The 21,614-nt window shown below is 37.4% G+C and overlaps 1 protein-coding gene across 1 annotated transcript in view; it reads right to left on the bottom strand.

The window, feature by feature from the left end:
* Positions 1–1,990: 1,990 nt before the first annotated feature.
* KIDINS220 (kinase D interacting substrate 220) overlaps positions 1,991–21,614 on the bottom strand; it is a 58,965-nt gene continuing 39,341 nt past the window's right edge. The window contains exons 23-29 of the mRNA XM_042809576.1: positions 20,285–20,463; positions 18,983–19,209; positions 14,523–14,630; positions 6,671–6,817; positions 5,855–5,953; positions 4,699–4,947; positions 1,991–4,380 (exon numbers count right to left, since the gene is read on the bottom strand). Of these exons, the coding sequence (XP_042665510.1) occupies positions 3,109–4,380; positions 4,699–4,947; positions 5,855–5,953; positions 6,671–6,817; positions 14,523–14,630; positions 18,983–19,209; positions 20,285–20,463 (2,281 nt within the window). The 3' untranslated portion in view covers positions 1,991–3,108. The remainder of the gene's footprint in view (positions 4,381–4,698; positions 4,948–5,854; positions 5,954–6,670; positions 6,818–14,522; positions 14,631–18,982; positions 19,210–20,284; positions 20,464–21,614) is intronic.

Below are 21,614 nucleotides of genomic sequence, written 5' to 3'. Positions count from 1 at the left end.
TGGATTGATTTCTGAAGATTATTGTAAGAAAAAAATAAGAGAAAAAAAAAAAAAATAGCAGTGTTTGAAAACTTCAGAAAACTAAGAACTGAAAACCTGCAAAAACACCAAGTAAATACTCTGCTGCTTCGACAAAAATCACACAGGGTGATCAGATACCTCAGGTTGACCTGGTCAGGCCTCACATGGGAATCTGTTTCCGGAGACCCCAAGAATTTCAGCAATCATTATTTTGTAGCAAGTTTTTAAAGCCGAAAGTAAGATTTTCCTCCTCCCCCTTCCCTGTGAACTGCATCCTTGTAAAAAGCTGGTGAGTAGCTATAAAAGTTATGTAAACCCCACAGTGTTACCTGCATCCAATTTTTCCCTTCAAAACGACTTATTTTCATCCTACCATGCAAACCTAACAAGGCATCAGAACAAGAGGCCAAGTGAAACTCTTCAGTTAGAATAAAGTTCTTGTAGCAGTCATTCATCCAAAACTAGAATGGATATGTACCCTATCATTACAAGAGTTCTGGCAAGTGGTGAGAACCAGAAATAAGCTTGAAGTTGTGTTTTTATTCATTTATATCCATTCTTCATGGAATTCTTGGGCTCCATGATCTCCCCAAGTCCCACAGCTAGCACTTAATATTTCAACACTAGAAATTGTTTATGGTCCCTTAATTCCAACAATTGTGCAACAAACTAAGCAACTAGTAACCATAGGAACTGTGGTACAGAAATAACAAGTTTCAGCAATGAAACTGCAGTTTATTTTTAATTCTTGCAAATGCTATTCTTTCATAACCTACATGTAACAAATTAATTAAACCTAAACATTAATGTACTCCTTACTACTATGCTGTAGTTCAAGAATTCCATTTCTGTCTTCAGTCTCTCTTTTCCTCTCTCCCTACTCTTTTTTCTGTTTGCTTATACCTGTATATAGGAAAAAAATTGCAAAGGTACTTCAAAGGAGAACAATTAACTCTGTTTATTCATTTTTATGTCAGAAGATTCTAAGTATCAATCATACTTAGCATCCTATTAGTATGCTTTTGTAGCATACTGCCCTTGAATCATCTACAAAGCATTTACATTCTGCTAATTCCAGGATCTCTAAGGAACCTATTAGACAATAACTTCATGAGCAGATTTAATTAGATAAAATGCAAATATAATGCAGTTAAAGCAGGTAAGAGGCAGGACTGAACCACCATTCATCCGATGCTGGGCAAAGTTCACACAGACCAATTTAATTCATAGTACTGATAACTGCATAGTCCTCCACTGGAATTTCCTATTACTTGACTCTTTACTGTGACATTATCTGAGATACCTGAAGAACAAACATTAAGCCCAGTGTAATCTCACATAGATATTACACTTTGAACGACTGCTTTTTAGTGCTGGTAAGCCATTACATTGATATATAAATACAATTTGGAAACACTGAAGAGCTTTCACTCAATTGCCTATTTCTTCCCAATTTTGGTATTTTATGAAGACTTAGAAAACTTTTAGGGATAGAAATATTTCAAAACTGTATGAAATGTAACAATTACTCTACTTGGATTGTTTGAGGACTTCAACAGACAAGCAACTTGAGAGAATTGTTATTTTTCATCAATACTGTGAATATCTTTAAATAAAGAAGATTATTTTCCCCTATTGCAGAATAATTTTTGTAAGTACCTTCTGAGAAAAGCTGGAGGAATACTCTTGGAGATGGCAGTAGGACAGAAGCAGAGCTACACAGAACCACCCACAACCATCACAAGCAGCATGATGCCTAACATGAGGCCACCTCTCCACAACGGACTCTTTCAAAAACATCTTTCATATTTCAAACGTATCTTTATATTTGATGCTTATTTAGGGTTGTATTAATAACAATGCTGTTTTAATGCACCCTTTATCTAAATCTGTGATGTATTTTAATTGAAATGACATGCTCATACCATTTTTAACAAGTGAAGAAACAAAACATCACAGTAAACAGAAGTTTGGACACAAATCCAGGAGGACAATTTATTTTTTAATTCTCTTTGAACTACCAGAGTCTAGTTTGAACAATTCTTCCCCTGTAATCATGCAGATTTCACTGGACTGGTACAGGTATTTACTACAATAACAAGGAGATACTTGGATGACATCAAAAATTTCAAATACTATACTTCAGAAATAAAGAAGCTGCCACACAGCTCTAACTAAATCCCAGAAAGTACATATTACTTTAAAAATGGCAAACGCTACTCACTTTTCTTTCTGGAACCAAACGATGAACACTGTACCAAGGAAATATCATGCACAGCAACAGATACTCCTTATGTTCAGATATCACATTCACACTTTATCCTCGTAGTATTTTAACATAGCTTAGGTGTTTGCATCTACTCAGACCAGTAACTACAGAATTACGTACCTATAATAAATAACTGATTTACTAAGTCAATGGTAAGGCATTATCTTATAAATAACTGCCAATTCCAACAACACATCAGGACAACGCTCCTTACAAACCTTACCACCATTCTACCCAAAGTTCACAAAGCCAACTGCAATTACTGAACACACAGTGAATGAAAGCGTACACGCAGCCAAAGAGGTACCTTAACACTCAACATTTCAACATACAAATGTTGCACACCTTACTTCACTAGTTAATGTAAAGTTTGGTACAGATGTCACAGGCTGTGAGATTCCATCTTCTGGCAACTCAGGTTCAATGGCAAAGATGCATTAAAATATTAAGCATGTAAGTACATAAGATTTAAATGGAATGTTCTGGAGGGATAAGTATTACCCAACAGAAAAATAAAATCACATTTTAATGATTAAATTGCATGTACTTCTGCAACGTATGCCTCTGACCAAACATTTGCAAGGCGTCTTAAGGAATTGTTTTTCCATGCTGACAAGCATTAGTTTAATTTGTAGGGAAGGTCTGAAATAATTTGTCCTAAAGATTACTTCTTCTCTTCAAGAGAATGAAAATGATTTTCTAAATTTTCTAAGTACAGTACTGAAAACTTAACTACACAGCTTAACGTAACCACATACTGACAACAAATTCCAAGCAAGCTACAACATGTGGACACTCTCTGTTTGAACCTTGTTTCTTTAAAGGATACTCTCTCTTTCTTCTCCAAAACCAGCCCCATCTGAGGCAGTGACAGTGTGGAGCTCTGATGAATCTTTTGAAAGCCGTGTGTAACTCGAACGCTGGCTCCGCTTGTGAGCAACACTTTTCAGGTTCTCATTCTGAACGGCAGCTGAATTGGAACCTGCACTAGGATTCAGGATAATCTGAGGTGGATCTCTCATACCTTGTATTTCTTCAAAATTTTGATTAGCTTGATTGTTTGGAGCGCTGTTATTATTTAGGGTTACTGTACTAGGGGTTCTATTTAAATTATAGACTTTCTGGCAGGCTGGCCAGTTTTCTTCCGGGCTACTTGCTATCAGGCTGCTTTCCGATGGGCTCTTCTTATCTTCCGAGCAAATCGACATGCGAACCACAGCTGGATCTTGAAGGCCACTAAGGCTGTGTGGAATTCCTCTCTTTCCACTATTACTGTCATCTTCAAGCTCAATGAGATTTGCCTTTTCAAGCTGTGAATCATCTGTTCCTTCATTATGGAGAGAATGATTGGGAGAACTTTCATTAGATCTTACACCGGAGTCAGAAGAATCTTTTTTATCCAAAAGCGCATCTGTCAAGTACTCCTTGGCTTTGATGAAGGTTCTAATAGGTTCAGATCCATGTTCTGGAGACTTGGGCTGTTTGTCTACTTTTCCATCTGTTTTCTTGTCTTTACCTTCCTTAAGAAGCGGAGTGTTATCCGACTCTTCAGTTCCTGACTCGTCTTCATCACTTGGAAGCTTCTGATACCGCAGAGTAACTCCCTTAAGCTTTAAATCTGCAGCCTGGAAAATGCTTGTTCTTTCTGATGACTTCTTTCCCAGCAGAAGCTTGGAACCAGACTGATCGGATTTTTCATCTTCTTCAGTAATAGGATCCAAAGGAGATGCATCATTAGCAGAAACACCTAAAGTACTATAATCAATAACATCATTCCTCTTCAGCAGGAAGGACTTTCTTCCATCATCTTGTTTCTGCTCACCATCTTTTACTTTCTCTTGCTCTGCACTGGAATGCAAGGACCCCCCCGATGTACTCTGACCCATATAGAAAGCACTGGAACTGTGAGGGGAAGACCTTCCACTTACAGTAGTGGAACTGGCACCTCCTTCTAACTGCGACATCTGAGCAATATATTCTCTATACGCATCTCTATATTCTGCTTGTACCTTGTCAGTGAGCTTTGATATTTCAATACTCGAATCTTGAGAGTTAAGACTTGAAAGGCTTGGTGTTCTGCGAGTTTGTGACTGGAGCAAAAAAAGAAAAAGAGATAACAGTTACATGAACTATTTGTCTTTTACTGACCACTCTAAATGAAGTAACTGAAAGCATAACTCAAAGCGTAAGTTGAAACATCAAGCACATGCTTAAATTATTTTTTGTTTTGAATAGCTCATGTCACTGACATTATCAGTGCTTAAAATTTGCTTACTACAATCACTTACAGAACTGAAATTAACTGAACTGTTCCAGTAATCTTACTTCTTGACCCATCCATATCCAAGAATATAAAAAGCCCTGGACTATACCGGTACACATGTAGAATACGTTTGGCTATTAAATACCTGCCAACTTAAGTTACTGTGGCGTGGAGGAGCTTCATCAAGACCAATTGTGTTGAGTTCTTCAAAGCTGAAGTTAAGTGTGTAGGGAGCTTGACCAGAAAGACCCGTAAGCTCAGTGTGAGGCAGCTCAGTGCTATGCCCAGGACGACGAGCAAGTTCGCCATGAGAAATCGCAGTGGTGACATGCTCAGCTGCTCCTCGAGGATCTTCCTGAACAGCCTGATTTTCTGAAGTTCTCATTTCAAGTATCTTAACACACATACAGGAGGAAAAAAAAAAAAAAAAAAAAAAAGAGAGAGAGAGTGCAAAGTTAATTACACAGTCAAAAAAAAATCTGAAAATTGATAAAGAACAATTCCATTACATATAAGAATGTGTAACTCAGCTGTAAAAGTGTAGTTGCCTGTGGTTGTCATAATGGAAAAGTACAAAGAAAAAAAACAGTTTACAGACCTGAAAGGTCTAGACCTAGACCTTTCAGAAAGAAAAAAGGTGGATCACCAATAGCTCTCACTAAACCACATCCCTCAACACAGCATCCAAGTGTTCCTTGAACACCTCCAGCGTCCATGACTCCACCACCTCCCTGGGCAGCCCGTTCCACTTCCTGACCACTCCTTCAGAGAAGTACTATTTCCTAAAGTCCAGCCTGAATCTCCCCTGATGCACCTTGAAGCCATAGCTTGAAGCCACTGAACTCACAGTGCAAGAAGGGAAATTAGCTATCTATAAATGCTCAACAGCACAACATGAGAATGTTGCACTGAATACAAGTATGTGTCAATTAAATTACTGTCCATTTAACTCACTGAATTGATCTAACTTAAGTTTCATTTAAAACTGTTCTCCTGCAATTGTGTGCCATGCATGAGCCTAATTTAAAAAGTGAAAAGGAAACCCATGCATGAAAAACGGATCTTAAAAGAAGAGGGGAAAAAACTTCAAAGGTCACAATCACCTAAGACACAAACCTATAAGCAACGAGCTCTTGCTTGGCTATACTCAAGATGACGAAATAACAAAATAATAAATGCATACATGCTTTAAGATGATAAATATAAAATGAACTGCTATTGGGATAGCAGTGTGTACAAAAAAGTGGTTAATAACAGAAAAGACTAATTTATGATGTCCTGGAATTCTGAAGAAGTCTTACCATGCTCCTGAACAGGTGCCAGTCACCAAAATTCATATTCATTTCTTTCTTCAGTTCATCGATGTTGCACTGAGCCAAGACACGGCCATTTATATTTGCCTAAAACAGTAAAACTAAATTATGTAAATTACTGACACAGACCTGTGGTGTAAAAGTAACAGACCAGAAAGATAAAACCAGACATGCTGATGGGGACTACTGGTAAAGCTTACCAACACCACTCCTAAGTCCAATCCTACATAATAAAAACTTTTTTTTTTTTTTAAAGAAGAATATTTATTGAGATTGCTGATGGAGAAGAATCATCTGCATTTCATGGAATAATGAAAATATTTTAATAACACTGAGCCAGTAACAGAAAAATGTACAGCGGCTTTGTTCTGAATCAAATAAGCATGGAATGTGGTAGCAGAGAAATGAAACTGTATCCTCATCACTCACAACAAAAGAGATGTGCCAGTTTTTCAGGAAAAGAAAAAAAAAAGCTGCTAACTGGATTTAGAACCCATTTACAATGCTATTTATCTAAATACGACAATTTAAAAATCATTTTTTATTGCTTCTTTTCTCAAAATAAGCAGTCTCATCAGCATGCACGTTTTTGTGCTCTTCTTCTTGTTTGTTTTTAAGAGAGCCTTTTCTCTGAGAAATACATGCTTGCCTTAAAAACATTCTTCAAACTTAGCACGTATAGAAATTAAGTTGTTCTGATACTCCACATGTTAGAGTGAACGCCTCCGAAAGTGTCAGCTAAATATTTCCTTTTCCATGTCAGTGACGATGTTTTTAAACACACTAATTAAATTCAGCTGATACCTTTCTTATAATTGCAGAGTACTGAGGCAGCATACTCTGGTCCAGACCATCTATCTGCTTTAGCTTCTCACATACAGCTTCCACACTCATTGTGCTCAGAGAGACATGTGAAACTCCTGTGGTTGGTCCTGCACCTGCTCCTCCTCCCTGCAAGAAGCAAGAAGGTGCACATAAAAGATCTGTTCAAAAGCTCAGTATACCCAGAATTTCACAATATGCACTGCAACAAGCCAAAGGAAATTAAGAAATGAGAATAAGAATGCACAGGCATTTGTAACTGATATCAGAATATTAATATCCTGAGAAACGTTTATTATAGTATTTATATCAGAAAAAAACCACAGCATCTTGAGACCTGCCAATGTGAAGAAGAGTAACTCTCCTAAATCACATTATTTAAGAAAACAACATAAAAACCAGGACTATGAAGTGTTAATCAAGTTCAAATGCACCTTTATTCCAAGTTTCCAGTGATTTTAACAGTTAGTTCAGTTCTTGTTGGTTATTTATTTATTATTTCAAGTATCCCAGACACAACTTCAGATTCTCCTGTCTGAAAAGATTCTTGGCTTAGCATGTGACAAAGATGATTGGAAATACAGCTCCTCAGTTACTTGGATTCACTGGGTACTTATATCAGTACCCCTCCATTCTTTCCACAAGATCAGTCAGGGAGCTACATCCAGTCATCACAGCACAGAAATACAGGGCAGCACTACTGCCGCCCTCCAAAATACTGTAAGGATGTTTCATGTATCTAGAGCTTTGGCAAGATTTTGGTAGGAGTTATTCATATCTCAGATCCATGAGACCCAAGGTGCCCTGATAACGTTGCCAGCTTCTGGGCATTTCCAAGAAAGTGTGGAAGAACAAAAGAAATGCATTTGTACACAAAATAACGTGTTCTTCCTGGATGGGAGCCTGCTCTGGGCAGGACAAAGTGCAAAGCCCTCAACAGTTCAGTTGTTCCAAATTCAAAATAGCAAAATCAAAAACAGTTCTATCAGCTATGAAATATATGTATAAACTCCCCCAGGAAGGGAGGTTGTACCTTCCCTTTTTCTAAACAGAGAAGTTTTTGTTTCAGTTTTGTAGACAATCCACCAAAATGAAGCTCATTTTTGGACGATGCAAAAGAGCTTCCAAAGCTTCAGAGCTTATCATCACATGCATAACTCTGAGATGTAAAACTACGTTTTGAATTTCCAAAACTCAATTAATGAAATAGGGCTATATTTCTCAATCAGTTATTTATATGTATGTATATATATATATATATATATATATATATATATATATATAAACATAAATATATATATCAGTTTAATATATATATATATAAATATATATCAGTTTAATATCTATATAAATCTATCTATCTATCTATCTATAAATATCTATATATAAAAAACTACCCAGGCTATTCAGAAGCATCTGACTTTGAATCTCAACCTGTAATTCCTCCACAGTTCTCAGCCAAATGTTTGAAATGGCCTTAAAACAATCAATCCATCAACTTCACTCGAAAACACTAAAGGAGGTGGTGGGGATCCTAAGCCTTGTGATTTGCTCATCTGGCTGAAAATAGAGCTGAAGCTCGAGTTCATTTCTGTCGAACATTTATATATCAATATTTGATGTCCACTGGACATTAAAGAAAAAGATATTCCCACTCGCTGCGTGGGCAACTTCCCTAAATTACTGTATAAAATTAAGCATTACGCCTTCACTCTGATGAAGGGCAGGCACCTAACATAGTGATTTGGCATTCCATCCAAGAACAAGACAGTTACTTTGCAGGCTCTGCAATGCCTTCCTAATCAGGTGCCTACAATGCCAACTAGTTAACATATTAGGCACCTAACAAGGAGTGAATTCAGATCTCAACCTAGCCTGATTTTTAGCACAGCTAAAATCCCCATCAAGATAAGGACATAAACCAACCACCAAACCATTTCCATTTTTCCTGAAGAGTTCTGTCTACTATTTTCCCATGAACACACTATTTGCTATTGGTACGAGTTACATCAATAAGCAAAAGGCAGTCAGTGAATTAAGTCAAATTAAAACTTTCTTTCCTAAAAGCAGTTAGATCAATTAAAACAAAAGAAACAGTTATAGCCAAAATCACAAGGTGGTACTGCTACAGTGAATGATCCCCAAGCAACGTGTGCAAGAAATTGCCTTTGTTCTCTCAATCCATTAAATACAATATCTATCAGTATCCACAAATAAATGCAGTTTTTAAGACACTTCTAATTTAACAATTCTCCTTCAGATCAAAATATTTTGTTAACAATCATGAACAAGTCATACTTCCTCCAAGCGTGAAGAATTAGTTTAGGAAGTTCCTTCTGTGTATAAAAAAATACAGCAAAGCAATCTAATATTTAGACTATTTTTGTTGAAGTGTGAACTGTTTGAAATAGATGCACATTAATCCAAAACATTCTTTATAAAAAGCACTCTCTGAAGAATAAGTAATGCAATAGCTTTACGGATATCGCCATCATGTAAGTGAATTAAAACTGTACTTAAACTGACATTTTTCAGCCTTAGTAGTTTTGTTAAAGATGCTTAAAGAACATTAGTCTGAAAAGTACTTGCCATGCAAAAGCTAAAAGCAGCTTGTCAAAACAAACCTCAGGGCTAGTAATGAGCATTAGTTTACAGACAGCCCAGCATGAAGCGCCAGCATGATAGCTTCTGAAATGACTCTAAAAAGTGAATGATAATTCACAGAAAGTGGCTGTACCTGTCTTGGTCTGCTTAACCCAGACTTACACAGCTTTCAGGAAAGGACAAAACAGAACAGAAAGAAACAACAGCTTAAAGTGACATCAAAAAGATTGTATATAGAGATGACATGCTCAAATGTAAACAAATGAAACAATATTAAGACAGGAAAGTACTGTACTGGGATATTTTCATAACGTACTGAAACTTTTAAGATATACTTTCATAATACACAGTTAGTATATGTTATGTGAATACCATTTGCCTAAGAAAACACTGCTCTAATTTGTACTTGTTAAACAGCACGACACTTTGCTTGCCCTGAAGTTCTACATCACATTTCTAATGGAAAATTTAGCTTTAAACACATTCTCCTGCCTTTTCAGAATCACATTCAAAATCACATTACATCAGCCCTGTACCTCAAATAATTGTGAAGCCTTGTATCTAAGCACGTGATTTTTTTAATTTTAATTTTAATTTTAATTTTTTTTTTAAAACCACCACTCAGAACTGAAACAGTACTCTTAAGAGCAAACAACAGGATGAACAAGTAGATGTCGGAAGTTCAACAATGCCACATAAAAGCACCTGGAAAATACACAAAAAGAGAACTCCTATGCCGCACACCTTCATTTATGCTCAAACTGTAGAAGAGCATTTCCAGTTTCTTAGAGGGTATCCCATACTTATCCTGAAGTACACAGGATTACAGGATGGTTAGATTGGAAGGGACGTCACAGCCCACCCACCCCAACTATTTTCCAAGCTTGTCCAGGTCCTTCTGAATGGCATTCCTTCCTTCTGGCATATTAACTGCACCACCCAGCTTTGCGTCACCAGTAAAGCTGCTGAGGATGCACTCAATCCCACTATGTCACTGATGAAGATTTGGAAAAGTCCCAAGCCCCAAGACAGACCCCCAAGGGACACCACTCATCACCAGCTTGCACTTGGACATAGACTTGCTGACCACAGCCCTCTGACTATAACTTTCCAACTAATTCCCTACCCAGTGAATAAGCACACCTTTCAAATTCATCCTTCTCCAAATTAGAATAAGAATGTTGTGTGGGACCATACCAAAGTCTTGCACAAGTCCAAGTAGATGCCATCAGTTGCCCTTCCTTTGCCCACCAATGCCATCAGTCCACTGAAGAATGCCACCAGACTGTCAAGCACAATCTGTCCTTGGTGAAACTCTGCTGGCTGCCTCAGATCACCTTCACATATCATAAGTGCTTTAACACAGCTCACAGGAGGATCTGATTCATGATCTTCCCGGACACAGACATGAGGCTCACTGGCCTGTAGTTCCCCGGGTGCTCCTTTCTGCCCTCCTTAAAAACAGGTGTGATGTTTCCCTTCTTTCACTCACCAGAGACTTCACCTGACAGCCATGACTCCTCAAATACGATGGAGAATAGCTCAACAACTACATCAGGCAGCTCATTCAGGACTCTGGAATGTATAGACTCGTCCACATTCAGTCTTACCATGTGGTCTTGAACTTGCTCTTTGCCTACAGTGGCAGGGATTTTGTTCTCCCAACCCCACCCAGAGGTTCAGGGACATGAGAGACCTGGAAGGCCGACTGTGAGGGAGGACTGAGGCAAAGAACTCACTGAATATCTCAGCCTTCTCCAGGTCTGTTGCAGCCAGTTCTCCCTCCTTTTTATCAGAGGGGGTACATTCTCCCTGGCCTTTCTCTTCTGACGTCATGTACCTGCAGAATCCCTTATTACTTTTCATATCCCTCATCACCAAGTTCAGTTCCATTTGTGTCTTGGCATTCCTGATCCTGTCTCTGCATGTCTAGACAGCATCCCTGTACTCTTCCCTGACCACACATTCCTACATCCACTCCCCGTACATGCCCTTCTTTGCACTCAGTTTGAGCAGCAGGTCCTTGCTCAGCCATGTTGGTTCCTGTTTCTCCTGCTTGAGTTCTCAAATGTAAGGATGGAGAGCTCCTGCACTCTGTAACAAAGATGTCCTCAAAGAGTTGCCAGCTGCATTTTATTCCTTAGTCCCTAAAGACAGCTTTATTATTCGTATATGATGTATGCTCCCATTTTCATTAAGCTAACCCAGATTTACATTGGTTTTATGTAAGATTAGGATTTGGAATTTTAGATATCTACTCTACCCTAATGTCAGATGCAAACAATGGCGGGGCCTCAGTTGTTCACAAAGCATTCTCAGCACAGGTCTGTTCAGCTCATGCAAGGAATAGCAATGATGGTCTGTATTAAAGTTATACTCTTGCAGTACTTGTTTCCTGCTGTGTAACATTAAAAATAATGATTAACTCTATTTCATACAACAGTAAAATTGCAATGTTTCTGGCTTCTTCACAGATGTGCATGAAAGTCAGTTGTGATTCTACATGCCCCTCTTGTTTTTAGTCCTCAAATCAATTACAAGCCTTGCTGCTCATTAACCACTCAATGCAGATTGTTTTGCCCTTTTTTTTTTTAAAAGTATACTTCATTAATTTACACGCACCAGTATGCATATTAAGATATAAGTTAAAACTTTCATTTATATGGTGGTAGTGATCCATCAATTGAGAGCAGCCTAGTAGCTGGATGGAGTTATTGTAACTATAACCTATGGACAATTGCAATGTCTTCAACAACCACAATACTTTCACTGTTCACCTTCACTGAAATTTCATCGAAGACTGCAAAGTGAGTGTTTTTAGAATAGAGTAAACCCTGGAGAGGCAGCCTGCCAGGCACACAGAATGCTACGTATGAAGAACACTGCAAACTACCCAAGAGACGTTCAAAAATTCAAAATTTTACACTGACTATGCAGGGTAAATCTCAGAAAAAGCATATAATCTCATACTCTGTACTACTGAGCTTCACAGAAAGGTAAACTCTGAAAAATGGATATAATGAAATCCTTCATTATCGTTACATCAAAGTTTCTTTTTTATGTTGTAACTCTTATATTTTCTAACCTGCAGACCAGCTGCCCTCACAATCAGATCCTGTAAACTTTACAAGTATTTTCAATTGTTTGAACTTGCAGCCTATGTGCTTGTGATACACGCTGAGGGTAACAAGCAGAGAACAACCAGCTCCAGGTCTGCTCCTGAACTACTTCATCCTGAGATGAGTTTCCACTCTTCGCTCCCATGTCCCCTTCTCACACTCACAAATACTCACACACTTCTACTGCTTTCTCTTCTCACAATGACAAGCTGCAAAGGACTGGGAGGACAACAAGATACTGAGATAAGAAATGAAATACAGAGAAGACATCAGCATCTCTGAAATTATATTACAGGAAAAATTTACCTCAAAGTCATCTCTTCACTCAGGGTAGAAGATGACCTGGGAAACAGAACTTTAAGGTAAATTCTCCATTGCATTCCCATAATTGATAAGTTTATGTACAGTTAAATACAGTAGTTCTGGAATCTGTGTGTTTGTAGGCTGTTTCTTTCTTTTTTCCATTGCACAATATCACAGATTTTTTATTTTTGTAATATTTACCGGATAAACAAAAAATAACTGCAGCTTTAATTTTTAAATGTTGCCAACAGCAACAATAGCAACAATATTTAAGAAAATGATTATAGCTGTATAAGCTCTTTGGTGGTAGTATATCATGACTTCTCACTGATTCCCAGTTAGAATTAAAACAGATACCCAGAAAGAAGACTGTGCAAATACTGAGACTAAAACAAAGAACAAGTCACAGAAAATATCAGTGCTAGCATTCTGATTTGAGAATTAACCTACGGCCTGTTATTTTATTCCCACATAACACTGCTTCATCCTGCAGTAACTGCAGTGGCTCTATGCCACCAACTACAGAAGTAGGGATCAAGTGAGAGCTGACTAAAGCAGGAAACACAAAAATTACTTTGCTCTAAAATCTAAGTCACAAACGACCACCTCATTCTTCACTCTGCTTAGCTACAACAATATGCACAACAGCTACTGAGAAAGGCAAGGGAAAAACTACAGGGAAAAAAAAAGATCTATATCTTATAAGTGAAATATTAGCTCTTAAATTCATTCACAAACTACATTAGTTTTCAGCTACTCTATTTGCCCACCAAAGCCACCGATGCAGTGTTAGTGAACTGCAGTTACGATTAATGCAGACTCATTACTGCTGGAAAAGCAATGAGATGCTAAAATTTCCACACCACATGACTACTCATTTACCATTGAGGGGTCTGTGGGTGAAGAAAGCCCCTCATCAGCATCCTCCTTGATAACATCCTAGCAACAACAAAATATTATGGTTTGGGTAAAATGATCAAGGGCTAAACAAAAAATATGAAGTAAATAATGAATGAGAATGATCTCATAATATACATAACTTGACATAAACGTATTTGCTTTCTGTTAGTGATTAAAGAAAAGATTCAATGTATCAATATCCTAGAATTAAACCACTGACAAGTAAGGCTTTTACTGCCTGTTTTGTGGGGTTTTTTTAAGCTTTCTTTAGTTCTTAACTCCATTTGAACAGCCATCTGTCAGTAAAATAAATATTCTTAATAGAAATCATATTATTCTATAGGAAGCCAGAAAAGTCTGTTTGTTCTTCCTTTCCAAAGGGTAAATAAAGTTGAACTACATATACAAAACCAAGCTGTAACTAATGCACGCTTCAGACAAAATGTATTTTGTTTTACTTGAATATTTAGAACGTTGCTTTTAAGTTATTTATTTGGCCTTTACAACATGAAGAGACGTAATTTTATTTTCTCCAGATGTCATAGGATTTGTATTATTATAAAATTCCAATATAAATTTATCACAGGCATTTTCTTTTAACATTGTACTGTATCAATTTACTGCAGTACATTTGGCACATTCACTGAAATGCTTTCCTGCCAATATTACAGGTTAAACTCCTCAATCTTGATACCTGCATGTTAGAATTTGTTTTCAACTCTGAGTAGCTTCCAAAGTTAAAACAAAATACATTTTACATTACATATCAATAACACCTTTGCTTAAACTATTTGTAAAATACAGCTTTTACTTGTCTAATACTGCATCATCATTAACAATTTTCATTTACATTATTCACTATACTTATTGTCTAGGTTAGTATGTGAATTAACCTTCAAAATACTTACTAGGCCATTGCTCTGATCTCTGGACAAACTCGTTTTTAGTGGACGTGAGATGAGATGAGAACTGCCAGGGTAATACCTTGGCATGTAAATACATGGGGCAAAGAATGGCTATGGAAAAAAAAATAAACGTAACAAAAAGAAGGGACAAACAATTACACAAATCAAAATGTAATAACAAAAGAAAACTTATTTCAACAAAACATATTCCGTAGTTCAGTTTAATAAAGTGAAAAGAGCAATTATTAACAGTGTTCTTTACTTCTTGCATTTAGCAGAATTCAATCAAAAGCTCTAGAGCGAGTTCTTCAAAACCCCTCAGCAACTGACCCTCCCTCCCCCCACTGCTCACCCCAAAGCCAGCAGGTGCCTCAACACGGCTTGCAAGAGGATCAGAGCGAGGTGCTCACAGTAGTTACACACTAACAGCTGTTTGGAAAATGTGGTAACGTGTCACATTTCCAATATTTTTCATTCATCTCAGAGCTGCTGAACTCATAAACAGATTTTCAGTAAAATGCAAAATGCTTCACAGCACCCAGAACAGTTGTTCAAAAATAAAAGTGATATTAATAAGTGATTGTTAATAAAGTCATTTCTAAGAGATACAGTGATCTCAAAATCACAAATTACTTCGTTTTGAACAAAGTACTCCATATGTTCCAGTTCTTCAAGTGCTAAAATCAGCTGCACAAACACATTTCCTGAAATCCACATGGTACCACTGGCACGCGACTGAAATGTGTGCACGTGTGTACGTTTGAGAAACACAAACCTTACGACTACTAACGTATTTAAGAAGGGCTTTTCCAATACTGTTAAATCTTGGTTTTGATCTAACTATGAACTTCAATTAGGTTTTGAAGTAAAGACCTTCGTTCCCTTGCAAATTCCCTTTTAAGGCAATGTAATGGAAAACCAACAGTCTTCAGACTTCACAAAAAAGAGAAGTGCAGAACTCTTTACATTCAATTCTTAGTACTGAGTTCTCCGAAAGCAAAGAAAAAGAGGAAAACCAACAAAAAGCAAACAATCCAAAACCACACTGGTGTTTTTATACATAACATTTAGAAATTATACTACCCTGCTATGTATCAAACAAAACTTACTACTTGGTTGATGTTTCTGCACATGACAAGACTTTAAGTAGTCCACTGCACCAAATTTAGTGTAGACTAGATGATGGCATAACTCAATGGCCAATGTATGAGGGGAATAAAACTTGTGGAAGTATTCCACTTTGGATTTAGCAATAAGGACAAAAAGAAATCAAAACAAACCAAGAAAGCGTTCTGCATTTGGAAACAGCAGTAAATGGATGGAGAGATGGAAACTTGATTCACGTGTACATCAAACACGATGGCGTATGCAGCAACTCCGAGTAACTACGAAGAAATACATCTGATTCTCTGTCCTTAGCTGCAACAGGCAGCCTTTGCACACACTTTCAGGCTATCACCATATGGTTCACATGCTCTTTCAACATATGAAGATGCACGGCATGCACTGTTATCATTACTCAAAATGTGGGAGTCGTTTGTTCTGCAATTTTCAACTTGAGTTGGCCAAATAGGCAGGAGGACCAAAGCCTAGGCTTTGTCTCGTAGCTACTGGTTAGTACAGGACAATTCAGAACATTCACTGCCTTGAGGCACAAGCTCTGTGGTATCTCGTGGAAATAAAACTCCTCTCAAAAAGAGTTTATGTTATTTCTCGAATCATTAAATGCTTCCGTTTTCCACTAGCAACTTAAACCACATGGAAAACCCACAAGCATGAGATGCTTAATTATGATACCACGTTCACATGCCTAGCTCTCGCTGCAGACTACCCTCTGAAACAAAGTGAGCACCTGTTTTTCAGTTGCGAGTCATCAAACTACGAAGCAATGAGAAAATTTGTCCAATAAGGCAATTATACCACAATTTGTTCACAATTTCTAATTATGCCTCATGCCCGCTTCAGCTACTCCACTGCTTTCCACCTGTGGAATTAATTCTCCAATATCAAGTTTAAACTCCACAGTTTCAACTCTCGAAGTATACAAAGACAGGTATAGTGAAAACGTGAGATCAATATAAATACATACTGGGCATTAACCAGCACAGAGCTGTTCTCCAAGCTCACAGATAGCCTTTAAGTCATAAGCACAGCTCAGGAATCAAAGAATGTGCTGCTACACCGATGTAAATAAAATCAAATCCTTACATGCCATAATTTCTAGTTCCCACTCAGTTAACTTAGACAGGCCTACTGCTCTGATCTCCTCCATTAGAAACATGAGGTTAACAATGGTTTGTGACAGCAGCGACTTAGGGAAGCTGAACTTGACACCAAGTTGTCACCAGGGAAGCAGACAGGGGAAAACTGTTAGCCTTATATCACTGTACAAAACTGAAAGTGCCAAGTTAAAGAGCTGCTGAATTGGACCATAGCACAGCAGTGCACAGGGAGAACGGGGCCTTAAACCAAAAATGAAGAGATTACGTGACTGGAAGCTCAAGAGCAGAACACAGGAACATCTGAAGAACAAAGCAGAAACACAGAGAACATAAGCGTAGTATTTTCTGAAGACAAACAACATGAGCTTTCCACAAGAGCTCAAAGGTTTGTTTTGCTTTGTCTTTTTTTTCCTTAAGAACAAATGATCACCTATAAACAACAGGACAGATCAGAAAAAGGCAATGTATCCATCCAAGGAACTTAAGAACACTTTGCCATAACATTCAGACATCTCCAGAGCAGCATTTGACCCCGCTGTGCTGTGTCATCCAAAGACCTCCCTCGGATAATTTGTTGTTCAGGAGAGCCTAATCATCTGTCAGTGTTCTTTTATTAAATACTGTTCTTCCAGAAGTGAAAAGTGACTGAAAATGCTTTCAGAAAACCTCTCTACTATCGTAGGGTTCTCGGTATTTATCTCAGTATGCAGTTCTTTATACCTTAGGAAAGCAGTATAAAAGTCCTTAGAGGAAGGTCAAAATAAAAGCACTTGAGTTTTAAAAAGGAAAAAAATCATGTCTGGAAGTCCAGGTATGCACTTAAAAATGAGCAAATGAAATACTTGTAAAGACAGCTCATGACTCACCAATAATTGCTTTTTTTATTGATTATTAGAACCACAAAAAACATTAAGTTTCAACTGCAAGTTTACCACATACTTAAAACCTTATCATGTGCAGGAACAGACAAAAAACAGGGCTTCCAATTAAACACTCACTTGAATTAAGTGAGTCAGTATCAGCAGGAAGATTAATAAGATAAGCATTTATCAGTGTAGGGCAAAGAGCACATCATTTCAAGTTATTTTAAACAGAACAGTATATATGCTCAATATAGTGTCAATATAAGAATAATTTTAGAACAGATAAAAGGCTCTGTGCTAAATATACTCTCTTCTGCCTTGGTTAATGAATATTAAGGAATAACTCAACTTTTTTCCCCCAGCTTATTAGATTGAACCTTAACCTACTGTCATACCTCACTACTTAAAACTGCATACAGGAGCAATCTATGACTTATATCCGCCTTCCGAATATTTTTTCTCCCTGATAACATTGCAGGAAAAAAAGGAAAAAAGGTTTAAAAAACACTGAATATATCTCACAAAAATACAAAGTTAGAATTTACTTGTGGAGGGCACTCCAATTTTAAATAACTATAAACTAAATCCCTCTAAGTAGATCAATACTGTGAATGTCGTTGTAAAATGCATCTAAAAAGGCATTCTTTAAATGGCTGTCTCACCTAATAAGCCTATTTATACCTTCATAACTTGGAACAATGTTAAAAAAAACAGTTTATCTCGCATTGTTTAGATTCAATCCCATTATATAGTAAAGCTCTGCAAATTACATGTGAGCTATGTCTAAGACTATGTTTTCTGATGCCCACAAATAACTCAAAATTATATGGTTGATGCAATTTATTCTTTAAACCAGTGCAGCACTGGTTAAGGATAAAGATTCCAGAATAACTTTAGAAAGAGATAAAAGAGAAGACATGTCTGGATACGTTCTTGTTGGGCAGTTCCTCCAAAGTTGCTGCATTTTTTTTTGTATTTTATATTTTTAAGTTTCTGTAGTTTACCCAATTTACCAAGGGAAAAAAAAAAAACAGGACCTTCTCTAATGACTGTAAGCAAGTATGTGAAGAAGTGTGCAGAATTTACCATTTGAAAAGCAGTATGTGTATTTACATGTAAAGTGTGCCTGCAATACCCTACAACTACACAGCACATCTGTGTGTTTGACCTTTCTTCCCTTTTGTAATGCTCTAACGCAGTTTACCTCATTTCCCTACAAGACTATATGAGCAAACATTACTGTGAAATGTACTGACTTTTGGACAAAGCTCCATTTGTAAATATTATCTGCATGGGTCTTTTAAACATTTCACAGACGTCACACGCAGTACTACCCAGGTTAAATGAGAAGAATGTGAATTGGTTCTTGATTATTTACCCGATTGTAGAACGGATGCTGGGGTCCTGTCATACCACTATAGTAACTGCTGTGAGGTTGGGGTGATAGAACTCCACTGTTGAAAGGTCCATTGAAAGAGGTTGTAGAAGAGCAGGCTGATGAAGGCTGACTGAACAGAGACGCTGCTCTGGCAGGTGCCTCATGTAAAGGCAATGTGGGATAAGGAAGTCCTCCTATATTCATTTGATCTCTTGCAGCACGAACATCTGAAGAACAAAGGTAAAAGGAGAATGAGATTGAGCCTGAGATACTTGAACAAGTTTTGATTTGTTTGCCCACTGTGTCCAGTTCTGGGCCCTTCAATGCCAAAGATACAGACATACTGGAAAGAGCCCACCAGAGGGCTCAGAGAGAAGATCCTCCTGCGAGGAGAGGCTGAGAGAGTTGGGGCTGCTGAGGCTGGAGAACAAGCGGCTCAGAAGTATGTTCAGAAATACCTGGATGGAGGGTGCAGAGAGGATGGAACCAGGCTCTTTTCAGTGGTGCTCAGCGACAGGACAAGAGGCAATGGGCACTTACTAAAACACAAGGGATTCACAACCCACTAAGGATACTGTCAGACCAGAAACTCATAAGGATCCCATTTTAAATCTAAAGATCAGGTTTTCTTCAAAGTTTTAGCATCTTTACACAAGGACAAATATTAGGATGCCTTGGCCTTACTCCAGATCAAACAGCAACCTCTGTCATATTAGAGGTCACATCAGTCCACTTCAGCAGTTGTCAGAATATTTACTGTCAAGCACATACCTGAATCTGAGTTCACCTTTTGAGACTACAAGCTAGTAATAACAACGAACAACAGCTACCCTATTAGCAATTTAAATATCATCCTAACACAGACTAAAAAAAAATGACTGGCATGTACCAACAGCACAGGTGTCTAGCAGGGGACGCATCAGATTGGAGACATTACATTCTGTTTCACTGGCTTCACTTCTAAAGGACCTGATGCTACCTGAAATTGTTAAAAACTACTTGAAGTAAATTTGCATCTCTACAAATAAAATAACACTGTGATACACGTACTGTTTTCTCACAACTGCTAAAGCTATCTTTGAATCAACCATTAACAATATTTTGTCCATTCTGAAGAACTGCTTTCAGACTAGTATGATTTGTCCTGTATAGAAAGCTACAAAGTAGAACTGAACAACTTGCTACTGCAGTCAGGTCAGATGACGTGAAAGTTTGAACTGATGAACAACTCAGGATCCTGTGCAATATGCAAAGCAGCTCTACCTCGATTATCATTTTTTATTCATTTGAAAACATGATTACCTGCAATGATTTCCCGTAGTTTGGGATCTAAGTTGACAGTACATGGCAAAAATGTTCTTACATCACGTGCTACAAGAACAGGTGTTCGAGAAGATAAAAATACTTCAAAGTTCCGTATATCTCCATCAATTTCAAGCAGTGGTTCAACATCTTTAGTTGTAGGAATATTCTTTGAAATTCTGGAGAGAGAATAATGGATAAACAAACCATAATAATTAGAGTATGGTTATTCACTGAAATCAGATCAGGAATTTATAGCTCTAACTTCAAATCTAAAGTAACAGCAAGTTAACATGTCAACATTAACCTGAAGTATTCACTCAAATTCTAATACAGAAATTAGAAATTACACAGTTAAAGTTCCAACTTTCAAACTAATATTTCTTCCAACAGGAACAGTCAGGTTTCTTAGTCACTGATCAGAACCCAACCATGTGAGATTTCATGGTAAACAAGCATCTGCTCCCAACTAACTCACCTTCTAAAACAAGATGCCACAAGTACACCAACAAACAAAAACAAACAAACAAAGATCAACAAGACAGTGAGACAAGGTCAACACCGATGCACTGTGACTACTGGAAGCAATGGTGTCTTTTTGGTTTTTTTCTGTGTATGTGTTTTGTGGTAGGTTTTTCTGTATGCTCTCACATAAAGGAGTTTCATGGAGGAATGAGGAGTACTAAATGTTTGCCTTAACGTAAAAAAAAGAAAATACTTCAAACAAAATCTGGTTGGATCTGAAATATATTTTTAATATAGCTAACAAAGTACATCTACAATTAGCTGAACTATCTTATTTCACACCTTGTTAGCTTTTAAAAAACAATGACTTTCTTTGATATTTATTTTAGGTCCCCTACTTCTTCAGGTACAATGGATTGTTCCAGAAATAACAATGGCAAATTTACACAGAATATTTAGGATTTAGTATTAACAGACATAAAGGAGCTCAGGATCAGTGCTAGATACCTGATGTAAGTGCAACTCTTTTACATCAAAAAAGCATTTCAACTGTGTGCAAATCTCTCACTTCGATCTGTTAGTGCTGTCTTGTGCTATACTAAAATTAAGACATTCCTGTTAATTTTACCAAATATTAGAGAAAATAGCTAAATGGATCATGTACCTAACAAATGGATGCTTCTATACTATGCTTTTATAAGCAGTGTCTACAAATAACTCCTTGTTCTTCACATCAAGAGTGAATGGTCAAAAGCTAGAAAAATTTAAGACTAAAGGCACTATCAAAAAACCTGTCCAGTCAGCAAAATCTGCTTATGTCAACTTTGCAAGTCTGGCTATTACGTTAGTTTTATATGAGGCAAGG

Source organism: Centrocercus urophasianus, unplaced genomic scaffold, assembly GCF_019232065.1.
Source record: "Centrocercus urophasianus isolate 14NV4802_14NV808 unplaced genomic scaffold, USGS_Curo_1.0 seq_10, whole genome shotgun sequence".
NCBI classification, from domain to species: Eukaryota; Metazoa; Chordata; class Aves; order Galliformes; family Phasianidae; genus Centrocercus; species Centrocercus urophasianus.
The sequence above is the reverse complement of the archived record's forward strand: the minus strand, read 5'-3'. Positions and strand labels throughout refer to the sequence as shown.